The sequence below is a fragment of the Thermothelomyces thermophilus genome, chromosome 7, assembly GCF_000226095.1.
Source record: "Thermothelomyces thermophilus ATCC 42464 chromosome 7, complete sequence".
NCBI lineage: Eukaryota > Fungi > Ascomycota > Sordariomycetes > Sordariales > Chaetomiaceae > Thermothelomyces > Thermothelomyces thermophilus.
The window spans coordinates 3,581,511-3,599,950 of record NC_016478.1 but is presented as its reverse complement, the minus strand read 5'-3'; the positions used below and the strand labels follow the sequence as shown (position 1 = coordinate 3,599,950).

The 18,440-nt window shown below is 60.4% G+C and overlaps 5 protein-coding genes across 5 annotated transcripts; 3 read left to right on the top strand and 2 right to left on the bottom strand.

Annotated features, from left to right (window-relative positions):
- Positions 1-1,849: 1,849 nt before the first annotated feature.
- MYCTH_2313040 (uncharacterized protein) lies at positions 1,850-2,985 on the top strand. Its single transcript, XM_003667286.1, has 2 exons — positions 1,850-2,277; positions 2,447-2,985. Exons 1-2 carry the CDS (start codon positions 1,991-1,993, stop codon positions 2,937-2,939), a joined length of 780 nt encoding a protein of 259 aa, XP_003667334.1. The 5' UTR covers positions 1,850-1,990; the 3' UTR covers positions 2,940-2,985.
- Positions 2,986-3,918: 933 nt separating this feature from the next.
- On the top strand, positions 3,919-5,923 carry MYCTH_2313038 (uncharacterized protein). Its single transcript, XM_003667285.1, has 2 exons — positions 3,919-4,899; positions 5,027-5,923. Exons 1-2 carry the CDS (start codon positions 3,985-3,987, stop codon positions 5,903-5,905), a joined length of 1,794 nt encoding a protein of 597 aa, XP_003667333.1. The 5' UTR covers positions 3,919-3,984; the 3' UTR covers positions 5,906-5,923.
- Positions 5,924-6,650: 727 nt separating this feature from the next.
- Positions 6,651-9,487, bottom strand: MYCTH_2313036 (uncharacterized protein). Its single transcript, XM_003667284.1, has 2 exons — positions 8,971-9,487; positions 6,651-8,855 (listed from the first exon to the last, which is right to left on the bottom strand). The coding sequence occupies exons 1-2, from the start codon at positions 9,296-9,298 to the stop codon at positions 6,820-6,822; spliced, it is 2,364 nt and encodes a 787-aa protein (XP_003667332.1). The 5' UTR covers positions 9,299-9,487; the 3' UTR covers positions 6,651-6,819.
- Positions 9,488-15,406: 5,919 nt separating this feature from the next.
- MYCTH_96411 (uncharacterized protein) lies at positions 15,407-17,569 on the top strand (the record flags this gene model as incomplete). Its single annotated transcript, XM_003667283.1, has 3 exons — positions 15,407-15,512; positions 15,741-15,892; positions 16,328-17,569. 3 exons carry the CDS (start codon positions 15,407-15,409, stop codon positions 17,567-17,569), a joined length of 1,500 nt encoding a protein of 499 aa, XP_003667331.1.
- Positions 17,570-17,666: 97 nt separating this feature from the next.
- Positions 17,667-18,392, bottom strand: MYCTH_2313034 (uncharacterized protein). Its single transcript, XM_003667282.1, has 2 exons — positions 18,248-18,392; positions 17,667-18,157 (listed from the first exon to the last, which is right to left on the bottom strand). The coding sequence occupies exon 2, from the start codon at positions 17,967-17,969 to the stop codon at positions 17,775-17,777; it is 195 nt and encodes a 64-aa protein (XP_003667330.1). The 5' UTR covers positions 17,970-18,157; positions 18,248-18,392; the 3' UTR covers positions 17,667-17,774.
- Positions 18,393-18,440: the final 48 nt, after the last annotated feature.

Here is an 18,440-nt window from a genome sequence, read left to right as displayed (position 1 = left end):
AATACTTTCTCCATTATTGCATGATTCTCGACTCTACGATTCCATTCTCTCACCTATTTCCCCTTAGCTTCAATATCTTCTCCTCCTCCTCCTCCTTCCTCGCCCGCCCGTTAGTCTTTTGGACGGCCGCATTGAGTCTTGGCACATCAGCTTCTTTGCACATGGGTTGGCGTGAAATAGGTCCCGTGGCGCCGGTGATCTTCAGTTGGTGGCAAACTCACCTTAACCGGGCCTTCTTTCCGGCCCATGCTACACTTCCCAAGTTTTTAACCTTGATTCTACATTCGAACAAGATGCAACTGGTTAGGATAACACCAATCATCCCACGAACACAAAACCGATCAGACGGACTTGGTCACACCTCGCCTTTACCGAAGGATCTGCTCTCTTACCTTCTCAGGCAGCAACAGGTACCTAGTTCTCAGTTGAAGCTCTGGTGGCCTGACATTACGTATGTCTTCATGGTTACTTCGGAATAGAATTGAACCGAGTGAAGAACGGGGTCGATGGAAATGGTGATGGCTGGAACATAAATGCTCCCATTTTTGGAACTTTTGGATATACGAACAAGGATAGCGCTTGCGCATCGGGCATACGAGGTCTTTTGGTGAATGAAAAAGGACGCTTGCTGGCACCCAATAGGACAGCCATTGACTGCGACTCTAGGACGGCGCCACTTCAGTATACAGAACGAAGCTGAGGATCATGTCTAACGGACAGCGGACCTCACCCGATATCCTGGAGCTGGTGGAGTACTCGAACTTGAGACCATCACATGGCACTTACACCTCGCTCATGCGGTGCAACGGTGAGGCTCCCGCATTGTGCCGGCACGGATATGAAACCAACTGCTAAGTACACTGCATATCCAGAGTTTGAGTGGCCTAGATCCGCTACGTCTTATTACTCACCAATCGTGACTTTGAAAGAGCAGAAGCTGAACTTAAGGGTGAGTGCGGCGGAATAAGTCCCCAGCATTAAGGGCCCCTTGAGCCGTGCTCGTCATTGCCGCGAATTGACCTGACACGCTATCAGCAGACCGTCTCGAATCTTTCAACCAGTGGCACAAACGCAGAAGGGAAGATGGGGAGCCTTGCGATCACAGCCATAACCGTCCCAGTAGACCTAACTGAAGAGCGAAACCAGAGCTGACACAAGACGAAATGCCAATATTGCTTTTCCTAAATCGCAATGGTACCCGGTTCCCAAAACTAACCTGCGTGTCTTGCCTCTTGCATTATCAGCACTTAAATTGGGAAATGAGTACTTCGTACTCGCATTTCCGCGACGCCATAGGACCGATCTAATTACACCATATGCAGCCAGATGCAAAACGCGGGCAATGGGATGCGAAAGGCCACGCCATGCAGAATGCGCGATTCAGGTTGAAGCGGGCATAGTGGGGCGCGGAGGGTCTAGGCTGGGCTGGCCGCGCTACCCCAAGCACAGATCGGGCCCCGAGGTCCGTAACTATTTCCAAACGCGTGGATCTCCCGGGGGCGGGCGGTGCAGGGGGACAACTAGGCAGCCAATGAGGGCGCTCGAGGTGCACCTCTCAGCTCGTTGTTGCTGCGACCTTACGTCATTATTAAACTGTTCTTGCTCTCGATGCCAAGAGACCCTTCCAAGGCAGGCAAGAATTGACCGAAAACATTGCAGCAGGGGCACCAGGGTCTCAGGGTCTTTTCACCTCTTGCAGTTAAGGCCATCTCAAGACACAGCTGAGGTCATGGCTCCAGCTAGGCCTGCGGGTGGCACTACCTAGAGACAAATGGGTACCGCTACCACGCACCCGTCCATGGCCTGTGTGGTTGTGTGTGTTTCTGACATGCCGCTCGCTGCCCGTGCCGAGCCGTCGGCCCCCCCCCCCCGGCACATTCGTTCCCTATCTTGTTATAACATATCCATCGACGACCGTGCAACCCTTTTGTCCAATTTAAGTTTTTGACATCGTGTCTCAGAGCTACTCAGACAAGGACCGCAATACACGATGATCGTCCGGCTGGGGACTTGGGCCGATCTCGAGGCCATGACGGCCGTCCTGATCGCGGCCTCGCCGCTCGACCCGGTCTACCCGTACCGCTTCCCGGACCGGCACCTGTACCCTGCTGAATTCGCGGCCGTCTGCCGGCAGAAGTGCGTCGAGTACCTCGAGACCAGCACCGTGGTCGTCTGCGAGCTGCCCGTCGACGCCTACGGCTCCGCCTCCGAGGTTGTCGCCTTCAGCGCGTGGGACCTGCCTCTGGCAGCGCAGCCTGCGAACGCCCCCCGCCGCAGCTCTGTCGGTACGTTGTTGCGTGACGTTTATTATACCCTTCCCCACCCACCTAGCACCCTAGTGTGTAGTAAAAAGGGAAGGAGTCCAAACGCCCGTTGCTAACGCGAGAGATATTTCAAATATAGAACCATCATCCCCCACGTCCGCCGCGTTCGCCCGCTCCCCAACCACCGTCGGCAACCTGACACGACAGTCGGCGTTCCGCGCCGCCCTGGCCGAGCACAAGCAGACCCTCTTCGACGCGCGCTACGGCTACGGCGGGCACGTCTTCCTGCGGATCCTGCTGACCCACCCGCGGCACCAGCGGCGCGGCGCGGGCACCGCGCTGGCCTCGTGGGGCGTCGGGCGCGCGCGGGCCCTGGGCGCCTACGCCACCGTGTTCGCGAGCCCCATGGGCCTGCGCCTGTACCGGCGCCTCGGCTTCCGCGAGGTGGGGCGGTGCCGCATCCGCGTCGAGGGCGACGCCGAGACGCTCGAGCTCCCCGCGCTGGCCAGGCCGCCCGGCCCCACGGGCGCCATGCGCGAAGCCACCGAGGGCGTCGCCGCCAAGCTGGACGGGCTCGTCTGCGGGCGCAGGGTGAGCGAGTGCGCCGTCGGTGGCGGTGGCGGCGGCGGCTGGGACGGGAGGGACGGGAGGGATGCCAGCACGGTGTGTGGTTGATGGCGGCGCCGATGCCGTCGGGTTGTCGCCGTCATCGGTTCCTTCGTTCTGAAGGAACCCTGTTATCTTGGATTGTTTATTAGTGGGTCGATCTAATTATTGCATGCGGACATGAATTGGATTTTGGGATTTTGGGAGTATACTCTGGGGAAGAGTTGGGAACACATACCGGGTGGACGTTTGCTACATGCACTGCATATTCTGTGGAACTGTTGGCCGGCTTTTTGGATTGCATTTGCAAGAGTCGAGGACCCCGAGGCGTTGGGCTTTGTGCCACTTTTGTGCCACTCCATCCTTTCGGAATAAATAGACGCTTTTCTCGGCGAGTGGGCGATTGATTGCAGGAGCTTTGGCCTGTGTAGCGGGTGTGCAGCCCTGTGTTTGGGGTGTGCTTAGCTCGCTGGCTGTTGCGCCTTGATTAGCGCATTGTCATCGAGACCGTTAAAAATGAGACCTGTTTTACTGAAAAGTTGGGCTTGCCAATGCGGTGTTTTGGGTAGCACAGCGTCGATGTGCATTCAATTGATACTGCTGGTTAAGCGGCCCAACTCTGTGTGTAGTTAATAATTATTATACTAGAGCTCCAGATTGTTTGGCAACCGACCAGGAATGCGATATCACTAATAAGCCAGGAAAAGGGACAGAGCAATTACCAGCTTCTGCTGAGAGCAACCCCAGGCCGTCGACGCCGGTCCGCATTGCTGATGTGGGCATCGTCTCCTCATTGTCAGCGGTCATACTCTTGAGAGCTTGCCTGTCATGGTCCACCTTGAATATTGAAAATGCGCCAACATTTGATATAGTACCTGTCTCTAGTTGTCTAACTAGCAACCAAGTAGACTTCAGGTACGGAGTAGAGAAGGTATTAGAGAATTCTGGGGGCACAGTGGTTGCAGGTGACACTGACTGTACGGATTACTGTGCGCTTATCTCCGCTGTTCCTTCCATCATTAACCACCCTCTAAACCGAGCATTGCATTCTGTCGCCGCCGCCCGGAAATTTCTCTCGACAGCCTCTAATGCACCAGACCGATTTGCCTCGCCCATGGCCCCGACACCATTTGTCTGCACCAGCTGCGCCCGGGCCCTCCGAACAAATGCGGTCGCTCGCACAAACGCACTTCCAAGACCGCGCCGTTACCTCTCACAATCTGCCCCCGCTGCCACTGCCCCTCCCGCAGGCACTGCCGAAGCTTCTGGCTCGAGCTCCTCCGGATGCCAAAGCAGCAATGTGCCGGATAGCCCGCCCAATCCTTCTGGCTCGACCACCGACTCGGGGTCCGAGCCGGGCGCCATGACGAGCCGCCTCGAGCAAGCGACCGAAGAAGCTCTGCTGACTGGTGGCCGCGCCGGGCGCCGGGCCATCGAAGAAGCCGGCTTCAGTGAGGAGCTCAAGGCAAGGCTGCTCGACAAGGTGGCTGGCGCCCAGTTCCAGCACGAGCACTCGGGCGCGCTGGCGGAGGCTGGCATTACCTCGCGCATCCCGGACTCGGCGGGGCCGGGCACACGGGCCATGGCGACAGCGCGGCCGTGGACGGGACAGGAGACGACCGAGGACGCGGTGCTGCGGATGCTGGACGACGCGCATAAGCCGCTGGCGCCGGGGCAGAGGGGGAAGGGCAAGCCGCCCGTGCCGCGGCCGGTTGACATGCGGATCCGCAGGGAGGTCGTCATGACGCCCGGCCAGCGCGCGGCCGGCGCGCGGGACAAGGCGCAGGCGTATGCGGGGATGGGGCTGAAGGACATCGGGCTGACCGAGGAGGAGAAGGAGGAGATGAGGAGGGAGTTCCGGGAGCGCTTCACGCCGGGGTTCAGGGCCATGCCCAGCACGCTGACGGGGCTGGCCTCGCTGGCCAACGAGCGGATCGAGGACGCGATCGCAAGGGGCCAGTTCAAGAACATACCACGCGGCAAAGGGGTGGAGAGAGATAGCAGGGCAGATAACCCCTTCATCGATACTGTGAGTGACCCAGTTAGCACCAAACCAATACGAGACCGTTCTCTCTCTCTCTCACACACACACACCCTCACCCCCTCCCTCTCCCTCTCTCTCTACACACACGCACACGTTCTCACGCCCGCGACAGACAGAGTACATCATGAACAAGATGATCAAGCGCCAGGACATTGTGCCGCCGTGGATCGAGAAGCAGCAGGAGCTCATCAAGGCGGCTGAGAACTTCCGCGGCCGCCTGCGCAACGACTGGAAGCGGCACGTGGCCCGCATGATCGCCTCGCAAGGCGGCACCCTCGAGCAGCAGATGGCGCGGGCAAACGCCTACGCGCGCGCCGAGGAGGCCTGCAACCCGCGGCGGAGGGGGCCGGAGCAGATCTCCATCCCGACCAGCACGACCGACGACGCGGTCAAGCTCCACACCAGCGCTCCTTCCTCGCCCGGCCCCTCGCCGTCATCATCATCATCGTCATCATCGGCTTCCTCTTCTTCCTCACCCGCGTCGTCGACCTCACAAGAAGAAGAAGAAGCAGCCGCCGCCGACCGGTCCCTCCCGACGCGCCCGTTCCGCGACCCGGACTGGGAGGCGGCCGAGCGGTCGTACATGACGCTGGCCATCGACAGCCTCAACGCGCTCACGCGCTCCTACAACCTGATGGCGCCCGAGCTGGCCCGCAAGCCCTACTTCTCGCTCGAGCGCGAGCTGCGCGCCTGCTTTGCTGACGTAGCCCCCCAAGTCGCCGACGAGATCCGCGCCCGCGCCACCCGTCCGGCCCGCGACCTCGTCAACGACCACCCGTTCGGCGGCGGCGGCGGCGGCTGGGGTGCGGGGAAGAAGGGGGGTGGCCAAGGCTCGGGCGGAGGCGGGGGAGGCCTGGGGTCGTCGTTATTTGGCGGCGGGTTCAGCTCAGGCATCAGCGTCGAGGAGGGCAAGGAGAAGGAGTACGGATTCCGGGAATTCTGGCGGGATCTGTTTGGCGGGCGGAGCAAGAGCAAGAATAAGCAGGGGTAAGGAAAAAAGAAAAGGGAGTGGGGGGGGGGGGGGGCCGGTTTGTTAGTGAGAAGCAGAGGGGGAAAGTACACGGTCTGTCGCGCAAGCGAGCTGTGGCATGCTATTCTACACCAAGCAATTATATAGATACATTGCCTCGGTGCACGCTGACTATTGTCCGTTGTCCGACCGCTTAAAAGTGGACTCCGGCTTGCTTAGACTCAGCCGTCGTCTTGTCATGTTACTAGATTAGAAGTGCAGGACAATAGAAGAAGGTAATAAGTCGTGCTGTAATTGGAGTCCCTCTAGGTCACTGCAGCCCAAGTCAGTCCAGACCACATTGGTAAGTTGTTCGTGTTGCCCCCTCGAGGACAAAGGACCTAGGTCGGATCATCCTTAGTTCTGGTTCGATGCGTGATTACGTCCTCTGTGATGGCCGATGCTACGGCGCATTTTCGTTGCCAGAAGACCGTATATGAGAGAACTTTGCTCGGCTATCGAGGTACCCTGGGGTCTGTGTTCCGTCGCTGATTAGATTACTAGCCTCTGACAATGATAAACAACGGCACTAGGGAGACCGTCCGCTATATGCTGACTGCCCTATCTCCAATAATTATCGATTGCTGATACCCTTCGCTTCTGACTCCACGCTCAACGCAACGAGTAGGAAAACAAGGGGGTCGCGGACAGAACTGATTGTTTGCTTATGATTAAGAGCGCAATACGTTTCATGTCAAGGGCACCGAGGGCCCTTCAAGCATTGTGGGCCAGAGTGCCCTTATAACCTACTATCCTAACCATGGTTCCCTAACGGGAGCCGATTCTCCGTTTTGGGTTCCGACAAGCATTGAATGAAAAGTACGTCAGAGGCCACGGCGACATTCACTTGGTGTTATTATGAATGGGGAACATGACAAGTAAACAGAGCGACTCTCTTAGACGATGGTCACGACGGCATCCTCCCCTCTCCCAAGCAGGCTGTCCACCCCCTTGTCCTGCCCGAGACTCGGGGGCCCGCCAGACACCTCCACGAGACCCAAACGGCGGTACACGTGCCCGTCTCCTGCCGCCGCTCGACCCCTGACCTCGGAGTACCCATCCTCCGCCTCCTCCTCCTCCGGAACCCGGGCCAGCAACAAAAAGAACCAAGCACTCCCGGGCTTCCCGCGTCCAATGAGCAAGAGATAGACGGGCGGAAGCGCCCCGTCCGCCGCCACCAGGCCCCGGCAGTCGTCGTCCAACGTCACGTTGGCCAGATACCCGCCCTCGGCGAGGATGTCCAGCGTCATCACGTCCCAGGGCTGCTGCTGCTGCTGCTGCTGCTGCTGCAGCCGCCGCCCCAGCTCTCCGTTCTCGGCGGCGGCGCCGCCACCGCGGAACCGCATCCCCGTCCGGACGAGACGCCCGCGCAGGACCAGCCAGCTGCCGCCCTCGCGCAGCTCCCCCATCGGGTCCGCCCCGGCCGGCTCGCACCGGACCTCGACCATCTCGCACCACCCCGCCGCCTCGACCCGCCCGTGCCCGTGCCCGTGCCCGTGCCCGTCCGCGAACCGCACCGGCGCCCTCACGCTCGCCCACGACCACGACGGCGCCCGCCACCCGCGCGGCCGACACACCCGCGCCGGACCCCACGACACCCCCGCCCAGTAGTCGTCGTCGTCGTCGTCGTGGTTGTTGTTGTCGTTTCCGTTGTCGTTGTTGTCGTTGTCGTGGCCCGCCTGCGGCGGGTCTGCATCTTTCCGGGGCGGTATTAGGGGCGGCAGGTGCACCGACCAGGCCAGGTCGCCACGCAGGAGTGTGTCGGTCCACAGGCCGGCGACGTAGCGGGCGGCGGGGGATCCGGATCCGGGTCCGGGTCCGCGGACGCTCTGCATCTGGCGCGCGAGCCCCGAGACGGCCGGGAAGGCGTCGCGGTCGTGGCTGAGGCGCAGGCGCGAGTAGTCCTCGACCAGGCGGCGCCAGCACGCCTCGAGGTCGTCGGCGGACGTGTCGGGCGACTGCCAGTGCCGGAGCGAGTAGTAGTGCTTGGGGCGCGCCACGCGGTCCACCAGGTGCCGGTAGTACCAGGGGGGTGGTCGTGGCTGTTGCTGCTGCTGTTCTTGGTCGTCGTCCCGGGAGGGCACAGGGGCGGTGCACTGGCACGCGGTGGACTCGAGGCACTCAAACGAGAGCTCCTCGGGCCCAAAGTGCAGGATCCGCGGGCACAGGAAGCGCTCCTGCATGATCCAGGCGCGGGTGAAGATGGGGAGGGGCGGGATGGGCGCGTTGTACGGCGAGGGGACGCGGTGGGGGTGCGAGAGGACGCGGCGGACGTGGACGACCACCTCCTCCTCCCTTTGCTGCTCCTGCTGCTCCTCCTGTTCCCGTTGTCGTTCCCGCTCCTGCGGGCCCCCTGACTTGAACCGGACTGTGAGGGGCCGGTGGGTGGGCGGAAGCTCGGCGTACAGGCCGCCGTAGGCCCCCGCCGCCTTGGCCGCCGAGACGACGAAGGCGGCGTTCTGGTAGACCGAGGCCATGCGGGAGGCCTCGCGGCGCCAGTCGTCGAGGTCGTCCTGGACGATGCACAGGCTGTCGATCCAGAGGTAGCGGATCCCCAGCTTGCGCACAAACTCGACGGCGTCCCGGAAGGTCCGGGGCAGCCGCGCCCACGCGATCTCGTTCCTGTGCTCCTCGAGGCTGCCCGACATGGTGCGCAGAAACGGCTTGCGGCCCCAGCAGTGGCTCAGGGCCGCGTAGGGAGCCGTCTCGCCCTGGGACACATACAGACGCACGCCCTCGCCGCCATGCGCCAACACGTCGAGCACCCGGCTGGGCAACGGCGCCGGAGGGAAGCTGTTGCAGGACTCGTGCGTCCGCTTGCAGTGCTCCAGCTGCTGGACGGCCCAGGCGGTGCTCTCATCCGACCAAGTGGCCGAGGGGACGTCGTTTCCTAGAGGCAGGTCCGGCATGTTCTCGGCTAGCCAGGGGGTGACTGTTCGCATGTGTAAGACAATCAGATATTAATTACATCAATCAACCAAGGAAAAAAAGACCCCCCGGCGTCCTGACCCTCGGCGTTTTTTAGGACTCGGAGCAGAGCAACCTACTCTCAGAGGCAAAAAACGACAACTTGACCGACGTCTGGAGAAAGGTAACCTCGACGCTCCGCCTCGAGCCAGCCAGGTTGAAATCGACGAGCAGCTCGTCCGCATCCTCTCTCCTGAGCGGGCTCCACTCGCTCCCGAGGAACTTGAGGATGCCCTCTGACAGGATCGCGCACACGTCACACCCGGCGTGCTCTGCGTTGGCGAGCATGGTGCTCAGGCGGGACCGGACGGTCGTGTAGCCGCCCGTGTACGCCGGTCGCGGGTGGTCGCATCCTCGGCAGCGGGGGCGATCGCCGCTTGATGGGGGGAGTTGAGATCCGGAGAGCATTCCGACGGTGTTCCTCCCTGTTGATTCCGACATCCTCTTGACCACGGCGACCCCTTACGCCTGTTTGTGTCGGAGGCGACAATCCGAAGTGGTTTGAGCTGTGGAGGACTCACCGCGCCAATGTTGCGCTGACTTTCCCTTAACAGTAGCCGGGACAATGTTCCACCGTACCCAGGGCATCTTATCCGATGAGAAAGCAGAGTACCAGGGGGGAATAAACACAGAATAAAAGAAGTAAAACGAATGACCAAACAAAGAATCCCGACCTGTGTAGTGTATGTACTTTCAAATATCACACTAGGTGACGCCAGAGCAGCAAGTTGAGCAAACTCGCCGTCAAATATAAATGCAACACCAACACCCGCTTCTCCTGTGCTCCCGACCAGTCCTTGCAACATGTCAGTGCGCCACTACCGTTATGCCTCAAATTAAACCAAACGATATCGACAACGGGCCCCGTGCGAATCCCAACACGGATGCATGTATATCAAAAGCACTTTTGCCTCCCATAACAAACCACTCCAATGCAGCCCCTCCCGGGGTATGTATTAGATTAGACCCCTTCCTTCCAGGCGCCAACCAATCCGCGTGATCAAACTCCAAAAACAGTTTCTCATGTTCCACGAACCCCTTACCTGTTGAGAACTCCACTAGTAACTTCATGCGACTCAATCGCGGCTCCTCGGGGACGGGGAACCTTTCGTTCTTAGCGGGAGCGCAGGCGCGAGGGCGAAGCCGCGCGCACAACCAGCGTTCCCCTCCGCCCCCGCCTCTGCCTCTGTCTCTCCCTCCTCGCCTTCCAGCACGGGCGAGCACACACTGCCTGCTAATCCCACCTGCTGCTGCTGCTGCTGGTAGTGGTGGTGGCTCCCGAGCGGCGAGGCGACCTGCGGCAAGAAAAGCGACTGCGGTCGCTGCGGCAGCGGCCCGTTCGTGCCGCCGCCAGCACCATTCAGGATGGCCCCCGCGCTCCCCGGCCGGGGCGGCAGCATCACCCCATTACTACCACCAGCATTACCACCAGCTGCAGCGGCATCCGCCGTTTCTTTCTCCTTTTCCTCCTCCTCCTCCTCCTCCGCCGCCTCGGAACAACTCCACAACGACAGCCCCGAATTGACCCGGACATGCCCCGCCAGATGCGCCGGCACGGGGGCCCCGTACGGCGACGACGACGCGCTCCCAGCACTACCAGCACCGCCGCCACCAGCAGCAGTATTATTATTATTGTCCAGCGCCGACATGGTCGAGGCCGGCGGCGCCCTCTCGGAGCGGGGACTGCCCTCGCGCGAGCTGCTGACCAGGCTGGCCTGGGAGCCGCCCCAGGCGCGGGAGCGCAGCTTCATCAGGGCCGAGAGGCTCATGCTGGCGTCGGCGTCGTCGGCGGGGAGCATGGCCAGCTGGGCCAGGCCGGGCGAGGTGAGCGAGTTGCGGTCGGAGCCGCCGCTGCTGCCGATGGCGGGCGGCAGGGTGAAGCTCATGACCGAGTTGCGGTTCGAGTACTCGGACCGCTCCGTGATCGGGGTCAGGTTGGGCTCGCGCACGGCCCGGCCCGAGGTGCTGCGGTTGAGCGCCGCGCTGGCGGGGCCGAAGTAGCCGCCGTTGGCGTACTGGAAGAGGCTCTCGGTGGTGACGAGCCCGTCCTTGGAGCCGGAGGCCTGGTGGTGGCTGCCGTGATGCGGCTGCGGGATGGGGGCCGAGTAGAAGCCGAATTCTTGGCCGTAGAATCCTTCCGAGTCGTTGGCTAGGGCGCTGGCGTTGGCCTCGGCAATGATCGCTTCGTCGTCAAAATCAAAATCGTCAAAGTCGTTGGCGAAGCCGTCGTTGTAGTCGTCAAGGTATCCGCTGGCCCCACCCACTCCGTCCGGGGCCAGACCATCATCCCCCAGGCGCTCGTCCGTCAACCCTGCGAGCGTCTCGGGCGAGGAGCTCCTCTTAAACTTGCCGGACGCTGCCGCTTTCTGTGCGGCCTCGGCCAGGGCGGCTTGGTAGGCGAGATCCTGGCGGGGAATTCCCGGGGCGGGCTGTGGTGGTCTTTGCGGCGATGAGGGCTCGTCGTCCAGTCCTCCTGGCTGGCCCGGGGGTTGCTGAGGGCCGACGCTGAGTGACGTCTGGCCCGTGGACTGGCCCGCGCCGGATTGTCCGGATGTGCTGGTTGTCATGTTCGAATTGCGATTGGAAGCCTGGTTCCGCTGCGCAGCCTGCATTGCTTCCTTGGCTTGAGCAAAGGCGCCGGGGATGGGCCGCCCGAACTGGTCGGTGTCGTCGATGTCGAAGATCGACTCGTCGAACGCGGTGCCGTCATGCTCGAAGTCCAGTTCGTCTGCCAGGCCGTCGTCGTAATAGATGTCGTCGTTGTCGAGGCCCAGTGGCGGTGGAGGAGGCGGGTTGGCAGGGGCAGGGCAGGTGGACTGCGACGCTGACTTGTCTTGGGCTTCTCCTGCACCTTGAGCCGAGGATGTCGCGTCGGGAGCAGGGGTATCGCCTTGTTGGGGCAAACCAGGAGGAGGACCAGCCGACATGGGCGAGTCAGCGGTGGTGGGAGTGGCATTGGTCATGGCAACGCCGATGACGTTGCCGGACGCATCTCGTGGCGTGGGCGCCATTCCCGGCGTGAGTGGACTTGTCAGCGACGAGGCGGGGTTGGACCGCTGGAACACAAAGCCGGCAAAGTTCTCTTGGTCATTGTCCGGATCGAGCGCGGCCTCGGGGTCTTCCCCGTACTCGTCGAGCTCATCGTAGTCGGCGTTGACGCCGGGAACCTTTTCTTCCAAGCCATCATCATCATCCATCATTGCGTCGTAATCGAATTCCTCGTCAAAGTCGTCAAATCGGGCATCTGGGTCGTCCGACATCTTTCTCTCCTGCTGGCGTTGTCGGTGCCGCTCCTCCAGGACCCGTTCCTGCTCGGCAGCGCCGATCATGTCGAAGCTGAACCGCGAAGATGTGCTCTTCATGTGTTTGGGGATGGCGGAGGCGGCCGAGTTCCGCTTCGATGCCGCGGACAACTGGCGAGAGGCAGTCGTCTTCACTGAAGCAGACGCTGAAGGCATGGGTTGCGAGGGGCCAACTTGTGTCGCTTTGGAGGCGGCCGAGGCCGAAGTGTACAAACTAGATCCGTCGTTCGGCGACGCTAGCGACCCTGGCTGGACCGGCGGCGAGGTGCTCGACGGCAGCCGTCCGCCTTGGGGTCCCTGAGAGCCGGCGCCAGCCTCGCCATCTCTGGGCGCCTCTTTGGTATCCTGAGCAGGTGGTTCCGCTGGGGAGTGGGCAACGAGCCCGTCCTCGGGCGTAGCCGCTGCAGGCTGCCCGAGTGCTGTGGGCCCAGGAGCTGTCGGTGACGGTTCCTGCTTCGTCGCAGATACGGCACTGGGCGATACTGTCTTCCTGGGCCGTGGCGCGCTGAAATCGTGCACCCTAGTGCCCTTGATGCGCGGGTCGTAGCTCGGGGCTGGCGGTTGGGTTTCCACCGGAGCCTGGGCGGCCTTCCTCCTCATCAACAGCGACGACATGGGGTTCTTAAGAAACGGCAGACCCTTCCGCCCTTTTTGCGGTTCTGAAGCGAGGCTAGCGGCCGAGTCGCTTGCTAGCCGCGGTCCGGACGGCCGCTTGCTCAGGGCCCCGGTTCCCTGAAGGTCTGTAGGCGTCGAAAACCACGAAGTCTTTGACTGCTTGCCTCCCGAGATTGGTGGTCGTGCAGTCGCGCCGGTTGTATTGATCGGTGGTGGCCGGGGGGTTGCCCTCGAAAGCTGGTTTTCGGGGAGCTGGCCGGCCATGGGTGTCCCAGCGTCAGGCCCCGGCTGCGACTGTGATGCCTTCCGCTGATTCCGCAAAGCTGCCCCGCCAATGAAGCCCGAATTGTTGTCGTCGCGGCCAGGCCGGGCCTGGGGCTGGCGGGCGTCTTGGGACGGCCGCGGGGCATCGGCGGGTGGGGTAAAGAAATGGTCGGAACCTGTCGACGCCACTCGGGTGATGGGGGGCAGTGTCGGCGGCAGCTGGGAGGAATTGGGGGAACGCGGGCGTGCATCGGGGCGCGGTGAGACGTCGCGAGGCGGGCGAGAATGCGGGTGCTCGCGTTGTTGCGCAACAGCGTCCCAGGAGGGGGCCTGCTCTGGCAGAGGGGAGCTCGGGTTCGACGGGGCGCGTCGATGGAATCGGAGGTGCGACAGCATCTTGAGGGTTAGTCTAGACGGCCGCGCGCCGCTGCTGCTGCTGCTGCCGCCGCCGCCGCCGCTGCCGCCGCTAACCTTGTCGGAGCTGGATTGGAGAGTTGCAAAGGCCTCGGACTAGAGGCGGCCGAAGGAGCATTTGAGCCGCCGCGAATGAACGCGGTCCCCACGGGGGCGTGGAAGCGATTCGGCTGCCCGTTTTTCCCCGCTGGCGAAAAAGCTGTCAGGTCTAAGCAATGCAAATGGGCATGCAACTGAGAATGGGCGATGAAGCTGACTCTGGGCACTCGCAGAGCACTCGCAGCTTCCATGGCGGTTCATCCGAAAATTGAAGAAACATCAGCGCTAGGGATAACGAGGGATTCAGTGGGGACCCTTTGAGGTCAAACTGACATTGGAATGGCCCGTGCGCCAAGGGACCACCTGCCGTGGGGCGTGTTATCACTGATGAGAGAGCCTGAGACTTGCAGCAGCGCTTTGTTTAGACAGGAGGTTCTCGAACTTCGGCGCTTGTTCCAGAACCTCTGGACTTCGATGCTCCAATAAATTTTGCAATTTCAAACTCAACAATCGTTCGATCATGACACCCCGAAGCGAAACTAAGAATTGAATATTTAGTGCTTTAGAATATAGCCTATATGCCCGCCAACGCACTGCTTTGAGCGCCAACGCAACACTGGGTGAGCCTAAGGTATTCACTGAACACACCGCACGATCTTTGAGCAGCTGCCTTTTAATTACACTTCATCTCTGGCAGACAATCACGATACCCCTCATGGAGAGAACGTTACGTCCTCCCCCCCCCCCCCCCCCACCAAAAAAAAAAAAAAAACACAGGAATCGGAATGAAAAATGTAATAAAGCGAGAAAGACTGATATTATAACTGATATCATTGCCCGCATCCTGTTTCTTGAGCGACAATTAATCCTACAAAGGCCCAAAAGCCAGAATACTATTTAACCCTTTTCAGCGAGGAGGCAGAGTGATAGCGTTCTTGGTGCGACTGCTGCCCCATTACCAAGTTCCTAGATATACGCCCACTTCGTTTTCTTTTAATTCCAGTATTTGTTGTTGTTTCTCCAAGGCCGAGTCTCGCCCCCAGTTGAGCCAGGTTCGCGGAATTGGCGTTAGACGTAGCAGAATCTAATTACATACAAGGATAGGAGTCACAGGAAGAACGAGCTAGGACCCAGTTGACAAGTTGCCTCGGTCCCATAGGTACCCGCAGTGCATGTCAACTGCTCTAACATGGCTTCAGTCCGGGTTCTTGACCTTGTCCACGGGAATGGGCCACTTATAAAAGCGATAATAGGCCACACGCTCCGCTCCCCTATAATAATAGTTGGTGCACCTTGATCGGGAGCACAAGCTACTGTCGTTATGCTGGAGCCACATGTCTGGTTCCTAGCATGAAAAGCTGCCTAGGTAGGTAGAGAAACCCTTAAAACCATAAGCCGTCTTCTTGGGAAACCTATACCTCCAGATCAGCCCAGCATCGACCCCTCTCAAGCGTTGAAATAGCAGACATGAGATCTTCCCGTTTTTTTATCGAGGGCTTAATGTGCTAATGACACATGGACGAAACCCCACCAATCCCAATCCGGTGAATGACCGTCACGCACTCGCTCAATTCCTGAAGGGGCTATGATTCAGGTGATGTTGAATGTCCGAGATGGGCAATCCCAGCTAAGAAGGTTGCCACGGAGAGATCGAAGCCGAGGTCGAAGATGGTTATAAGAGCACTAGACTGTCCGCACGCGATGCACATGCAAGTACTATGTCCATGAACTACATGTTCAACTGACGTTGGCTCTTGGTGGCCCTAATTACATTGTAATTACTTATGGCTCCGGAGACTTGCGGCTATCTACGTTACCTTAGCTAGTATTCTCCGTCCTCTAAAACTATAACAGGGAAGCAGGGTACCAAGCAGGTGAACACATGTATTGCCATGCAGCGAACATCTTGGCCTCTAAGGTTCTTGTGTCATGCCCGACCTTCTGCATAAGCAGCTGCAGACGTGACGCTTCGAAGAGTCCACCGAGACGTACGTCCTGAAGACACAGGACGCGTATTCTCGCGCGTTCAGAATCGCGTTGATGGATGGACTGTAACCAAGTATAAGAGTACTTAGTCATTCTCCAAGAGCTCTTCCCCCGTAGTCTCCATCAGTCAGCCTTTAAGTCTAGTCTTGCGCTTTCAGCATCTCCAGCGCTCCCATCCCACAAAAGAAAAAGAAAAAAAAACATTCTCAGCAAGACGTTGGCTCGCGTAGTCTCTCTTGACCTGGTCACCACCGACGGATCAGATACTCTGACCTCGAACCTACCTAAGCTCCTGACGCTTTCCGGAGAGTTCGGACAGGACATCTTGGTCTTATATAACATACAAGAAGCAAGGACTGATCACAACGCATTTGTCTCTCGGGTGAGTCGGACGTCAAGATGCGTTCTCGCATTTTGTTTTCTGATCTGTTCATATTTCCGCGCACCGTCTTGATCATGTTCGCCATCCAGCACTTTGTTTCTGGGGGGGGATATGCCCGGCCAGCAAAGTGGGAATATCCATCAGTTTCAGCTCATTTGATGTCCAAGTCTGAAGCATTTGTTGATCTTGAATGTTTGCTACCGGTGATAAGGAGCTTCGACGGTCTAGAGAACGCTTCTAATAGCTTCCCAAGACCGGGCCCTCACCTCATGTCTCCCCTTTCGGCGCCCCTTCTGACCGGGTCGTTCCCCTCCACATCCCCGGCTTCCCTCTTATCCTCCCCTGACCTGATGAGCAGCACGACCTCTCGCTAACCATTCTGCACAGGCATACAAACCGACCGAGAAAAAAAAACAAAAAAAAAAAAAAAAAAAGATACCACCCCCGGCCGGGCGGGCGCCCAAGAGTCCCCTCTTCTCCTTGGCACCCACCACCACCACCACTACCACTACCACTACCACGACGACGACGACGACGACGACGACGAGGATGAACACCCCAGCCGACGCGCTCGTCCTGGCGCAGGACGCGCTCTCCGTCGCCGTGACGGCCGTGACGGCCGCCCGCGCCGCCCACGCCCGCGCCGCGAGCCGGCTGTCGTCGCTGCGCGCCCAACTGGCCCGGCACGAGCAGTCGTCCGCCGCGTCCGCCGCCGCCCGGCGCGCCGCCGCTCTCGGTCGCGGTCGCGGTCGCGGTCGCGGTCGTGGCGGTCGTGGTCGTGGTTGTGGCGGTCGTGGCGGTGGTGGTAGCGAGGGGTGCGGCGACTGGCGCGCGGCGGCGGCAGCGGCGTGCGAGGAGCGGGAGCGGACGGAGGCGCTGCGCGGGCTGGTGCGGGACGCGGCGGCGGAGGAGCGGGCGCGCGGCGCCGAGATGCAGGTCGCGGAGCGCACGCTCGCGCGGGCGTGGGCGCTGCTCCGGGCCGTCGTCGCTGGGCCCTCCTGGTGGGTGGACATGGTCGTGGACGTGGGCATGGGGAGGACGGAGGTGGAGAAGGGGATGGGGATGATGGCCGTGGACGGCGGCGATGGCCCTGCTGCTGGTGCTGCTGCGGGTGCTGGTGCTGGTGCTGGTGCTGGTGCTGCTCGGACGAGTCAGGGGCAACAGGGGGGAGAGGAGAGCGAGGAGGGGCGACCGGCCGGGCTGCGGCAACGGTGCCGGCAACAGCAACAACGGCAGCGCCGGCCGGGGGCGTTGCTGGGAGGTACGGGCGGCGGGGGTGTTGGGGATCGTGCCCGCGAGCAAGTGGCTGTGGGAGATGCGCCTCGTCCCCTTCCGGACCGTGGTGATGATGATGATGGGCTCGTGGGTTGGAGGGACGGACGGACGGTGCTGGATGGAGATCAGTACCGTGCTCGACAGGGGATTCGGGACGACTTTGTGCGGCTGGTGCGGGAGCGAGCCGAGCAGTCGACGAGCGCCGAGGAGGCGAGAGCCAAAGGCGAAGTCGCCTCTGCCGACAACGCGACGAGATTGTGGTGGGAGGCCGAGGACGGAGATGAGGACTGGACTGATGACGAAATCTTTATCCCCGCGATACTGCCCCGTCGGACAGCGATACGACGGGAAGGCAGGAGGGAACACAAAGGAGAGCCCTTATATTTAATAGACCGACCTTGATTGTTAACACACTTACTCGGGACCTTGCTCCTGCTCCGTTTCCCTAGTGCATATGCGGTCGTGGAACTCCCCTTTGGATGAATGTGTCACTCAAGAACTCCATCGAAACTCTAGATTCTTGATTGTAATAATTACAACTTATTACCCTCTCCCCCTCCCCCTCTCTCCCCCCTCTTTGCGGCCCTTTTCCGCTGCTATCCGGTCCTCAGGCCTCCTTTGGCTCCTCAAACGCGGCGGTCTCTTGCCTCCCGCGTTTCATCCACTCCCGTCCTTTCTCGACATCCCCCGCAGCAGCCCACAGCTGTCCCAAAACCTGATAATGCCCGCCCAGATGCGGGACCAGCCCCTCCTCCCTCACAGCGTCCACCGCTTCGGCGTAAAGACCGACCGCCTTCTCCATGTTCTCCTGGCCGCCGCGCTCCACCAGCTCGATGACCTCTTGACTCAGCCGCGAGATCCGGGTCCGCCTCTCATCGGAGGCGGCTATCTCGTCTGGGGGAAGAGAGCACAGGTCACACGTGTAGTTGAAGCCCCACGTGGACAGGAGCTTCTTTTGGCGGGCTTCAGAAGGCAGGCCGAATGTGGAGTCTAATTGGAGAAAGAAAGAAAAGAGCAAGAAATGAATTGTTAGTCCAAGGCCTAATTAGGTCTGGAGGACCTAGACAGGGAGGGACATACAGCTGATGGTGATCTCTTCGCCGGGCAGGATGTCGCGGAAGGCAATGGCGGTGTTGGAGAGCGTCGTGGCATTAAAGCGGGTTATGGCGCTAATCAAGGGAGAAAGCAGGTCAGTTGCGTGTAATTAGGTAAGGTATGTACATACCTATGCTAACGTGGCGGGCTAGGGCTAATTAGAGGCTGACCTTGGCTT